Raw genomic sequence first — 2,945 nt, 5'->3', positions numbered from 1 at the left:
AGGATCATCGCCTCCCTGGCAGACAGACCATACGAGGAGCCACCGGCGAAGCCGCCGCGGTTCTCGCAGCTGAGAGTGAGTCACCGTTTGTGTTCCCTGCCCGGCTGCTGCGTCTGTGCGGAGCGTGCTCGGCGGTGGCCGAGGTGCTTTCTTCTGCCCTGGCTCTCCTTCGCTTTCCTCCCTTTCTTTCAAAGAACTAAATCTGGGTCTGTCAGGAATAATTGTCCCCTTTCTGATCAGCAGCTATTGCCTCTGTGGGACTCAGGGGTCTGTAGAGGATGTTTACTGAGAGCTCAGGTCCTGGATGGGTATCCAGGCTCAGAGAGGGAGACACATTCAGCCTTTACTCAGGTGCTTTCAGGCACAAGAAATTCTGTCTAGCAAAATCAATTAAAAAGAGGGGGAAAAGCCCTACAATGTCAATATTTAAAGGAAAACTCCTTTGAAGGCAAGTGTTGAGAGTAATAAGCATAGAGAGTGATCTTTGAAAATTGCATTGCTTTTTTAAGAAAAGGGAAAGGTTAAAATTAAAATGGCTTATTTGTCATTAAAACAAATTGATTTTTCCTGGAAGCTCAGGTCGCTCCTGCTTCTCAGACGCTTGGTGGTTTGGGAAGAAAGTTCTTGAAGTGCTGAGGCAACTGCACATCTGGCTGTGTGGAGGAGGGAGTGTTTTGTGTTAAAGAGTTCCCATGGATGTACCTTGGCTGCTGCTGGAGATTATGCGGAGCCCAGGACTCCCACTCCGAGCGTGGTCAAGCAGCACTGGGGAAATGTAACAACCAGGCTGGCTCTGGAGCACCTGGAGCACTTGAGCAGAGTAAAAACAAATTACAAAATTGACATTGTGCTCTAGAAATTCTGCTACGACTGGGCCCCACACCAGCAAACGTCACTGTTTGGACAGATGTGCTCTAGCTGAAGCGGTGGATGAGTTTACTCACTCTTAGCTTTCTTCTTTGTGGGTCAAACTCCATCTTCCCTTCACCAAACAACGCTGAAGCGCGTGAACACGTCAACACTGAGAGAAATCTAAATGTGGCCGCTTGTATCCATTCAGCTTTTCACCTTGTCAGCTCCAGCAAGCACTCGCACAGGCATGACCCCGCTATTGAAATGAGTGGGGGAAGATAATATTCAGCCCTCGCAGGTCAAATTCTGGATTCCTGTCCCCAAGAAATGTCAAGCAGCTCCTTCGGATCAGGTGCCTCCATGCGAGATGGGTGCCTGCGCTGAATGGGCAGCAGGATGCTACTCCCACCTCTGTGCCCTGCACCAAAGGGGAATTCTGAGCTGACTTTCATCCCCTCGTTCCCTGGGCAAGTGTAAGGCAGGAGGGCGACAGGGCTTGGGATGCAGCTGGGACCTGCTTGAGACTCAGGTCTGCCTGGGTCGGCTGCACTTCTCTAGAGCTCTGGCTTTCGCTGCCAAATAGCACTCAACATGATTTGTGGATGTTGATTTTTTGCAGCGGGAGCTTTTGGATGTCAGGCCTTCCGTTATCAGGGTTGGCTGGGAGGGGAGCTGTGTCGCGTTCGCTGTTCTTCCTGAAAAACCGACATTTGAGAGCCGAGTTTTTGTTGAGCTTGCAGCTAACCTGCGAGCGGAGAGCGAGCGTGCCGCGCTGCTTCCTCCCAGTGTTTGCAAACCGGCTTCCTGGAGCAGGAATTGGGAGTGATTGGAGTTTCCCCATCCTAAACATCTGGTCCTTGGCGCACTGCAGAGTTTTTCCCTCTTGCCTCGGCTTCCCAAGGCTTTTCATCCAAAACAGCCTCAGTGGAAGCGAGTTGTGCTGCTGTGCCCTGCTCGCTCATGCTGAATTTCTTAGAAACGGGGGTTCAGGTGTACAAAATGAGAGGTTTCACGCTGATGCTGCTCCGGTGCTCCCTGCGCCTTCGCCCCACTGCTCAACCACACCTTTTCAGACAGCAAAAGCCCAGACAGGCGGCAGCCAGCTGAGGATCTGCGCTTCTCGGAACCGTGCTCTTGAGACCGCTGAGGCCGAAGGCAGGGCTGTTGGCGGGGTGAGGGGAGGAAGAGGAGTCCTTTGGTGCAGCATCAACTGATTGATATGCTGGACGGGGAGGCTGTGTGAGAGAATAGGCCATTTGCAGCATTTCCTGGTGCTACAGCTGGTGCGATCCAGCGCCTGGCTCGGGCGAGGGGAGCGGAAGGACGTCAATGGCAAATTAAGCGAACCCGTTGAATAGGACTAATGCGCGTTGCAGCTGTGAGCTTCCCGCATTGTCTGCCGGGCCGGTTGGCACGTACAGGCAGCAAAGCTTGCCTGCGGTAAGAGCCAGGCTGTCAGGCATCTGGGCTGATCTCTCGCTGGGCTCCCGGGGCTTTTCTCCCTGGGGTAGCTGATCGTCAGTTGGAGTGCTTTGCTTAGTGCTTTAGTGGAGCTTGTTCCTCTAGAAGCACCCTGTCCGTGGCTCAGCGTGTCTCCTGCCCTCCTGGGGTGAGTTTACGGGAGGTGGAGGCGTGCTCGGCAGAAAGGGCTGTGTACCTGCCCGGAGCTCATCCTGGAGCAAATCAGGGGTATCATGCGGAAAATAAACGTTGTGATAGATGACGCTGAGGCAGGAGCCTGCGGAGCAGGAGCTGACCCTGTTAACTCCGCTCCTTGCACCCTTTGTGCCGGGCTCTGTAAAAGGGAGCGAGGGGTGGGCACGGCCACGGTGCAGGCTGACCGCGACGGTTCACGGTGTCTGCTCGTTTCAGTGCCAGGACTTGATGTCCCAAACGTCATCGCCCCTGAGCCAGAACGACTCCTGCACAGGCAGATCAGCCGATCTCCTCCTGCCCTCCGGGGACACTGCGAAGAGGCAACACGACCGTGGCACCGAGGTTGCTCCCTACTCCAGAGCTGAGCGCTACAAAGCACAGGTCAGTGGGTGCTTTTGGGTGTCCTGGGGGGCCCCTCTGCGCTGCTCAGTGCAGGC

At 54.5% G+C, this 2,945-nt stretch overlaps 1 protein-coding gene across 1 annotated transcript in view; it reads left to right on the top strand.

Annotated features, from left to right (window-relative positions):
• The window catches only part of LOC104271027 (ankyrin repeat and SAM domain-containing protein 1A-like), a 22,245-nt gene that overhangs the window by 15,371 nt on the left and 3,929 nt on the right, over nt 1-2,945 (top strand). Inside the window, exons 4-5 of the mRNA XM_009865571.1 lie at nt 3-75; nt 2,725-2,889. Coding sequence (XP_009863873.1) covers nt 3-75; nt 2,725-2,889 — 238 coding nt within the window. The remainder of the gene's footprint in view (nt 1-2; nt 76-2,724; nt 2,890-2,945) is intronic.

Source organism: Apaloderma vittatum, unplaced genomic scaffold, assembly GCF_000703405.1.
Source record: "Apaloderma vittatum isolate BGI_N311 unplaced genomic scaffold, ASM70340v1 scaffold31062, whole genome shotgun sequence".
In the NCBI taxonomy this organism is placed as follows: domain Eukaryota; kingdom Metazoa; phylum Chordata; class Aves; order Trogoniformes; family Trogonidae; genus Apaloderma; species Apaloderma vittatum.
This window is presented reverse-complemented; position numbering and strand designations above follow the sequence as displayed.